Source organism: Monopterus albus, unplaced genomic scaffold (genome assembly GCF_001952655.1).
Source record: "Monopterus albus unplaced genomic scaffold, M_albus_1.0 scaffold31.1, whole genome shotgun sequence".
NCBI classification, from domain to species: domain Eukaryota; kingdom Metazoa; phylum Chordata; class Actinopteri; order Synbranchiformes; family Synbranchidae; genus Monopterus; species Monopterus albus.
Window position 1 is genome coordinate 214380 of NW_018127911.1, and position 496 is coordinate 214875.

Genomic DNA, 496 nt, shown 5'->3' on the forward strand with positions numbered 1-496 from the left:
GCCCGTGACGTGGCCCAGCATGGCGCAGCCGGGGCCCCGCCCTGGAGCCAGGCCCGGGGTTGGGGCTCGAATGCAAGCGCCTGGTGGCCGGGCCTCCCCTCATGGGGCCTGGCCGGGCTTAGCCCGAAAGCTTTGTGTATCTGAGTAAAAAATAAAATGATTTTTAATAATAAAGCTTCCAGCATATCTTAAGGATACATTGCTTACCCCAGACTGTGGATGTCAGTCCTCATTAATGTATTTGGTTTTTGGACCTACAGAGCTGTCCTCCCCCATGTCGCTGGACAGTGACATGAAGAAACAGGAGCACCTTTGGCAGAATCACTCACCAAACTTCCTGACAGAGAAGGCCTTCAATGAAGCAGTGGCAGCACTTGAACCATACTGTGCTGTTTGTTCACTCTTTTGTCCCTACAGAAAGGTACTGTAGTAGAAGCACATGTTTCAGTGAACTAGTAACGGTAGTAATAGCAATTACAGTAGTTGTAACAGTTCA

General features: G+C 50.0%; 1 protein-coding gene across 1 annotated transcript in view; it reads left to right on the plus strand.

Annotated features, from left to right (window-relative positions):
- kdm4b (lysine (K)-specific demethylase 4B) overlaps positions 1 to 496 on the plus strand; it is a 48182-nt gene that overhangs the window by 32024 nt on the left and 15662 nt on the right. Inside the window, exon 13 of the mRNA XM_020596726.1 lies at positions 261 to 421. Coding sequence (XP_020452382.1) covers positions 261 to 421 — 161 coding nt within the window. The remainder of the gene's footprint in view (positions 1 to 260; positions 422 to 496) is intronic.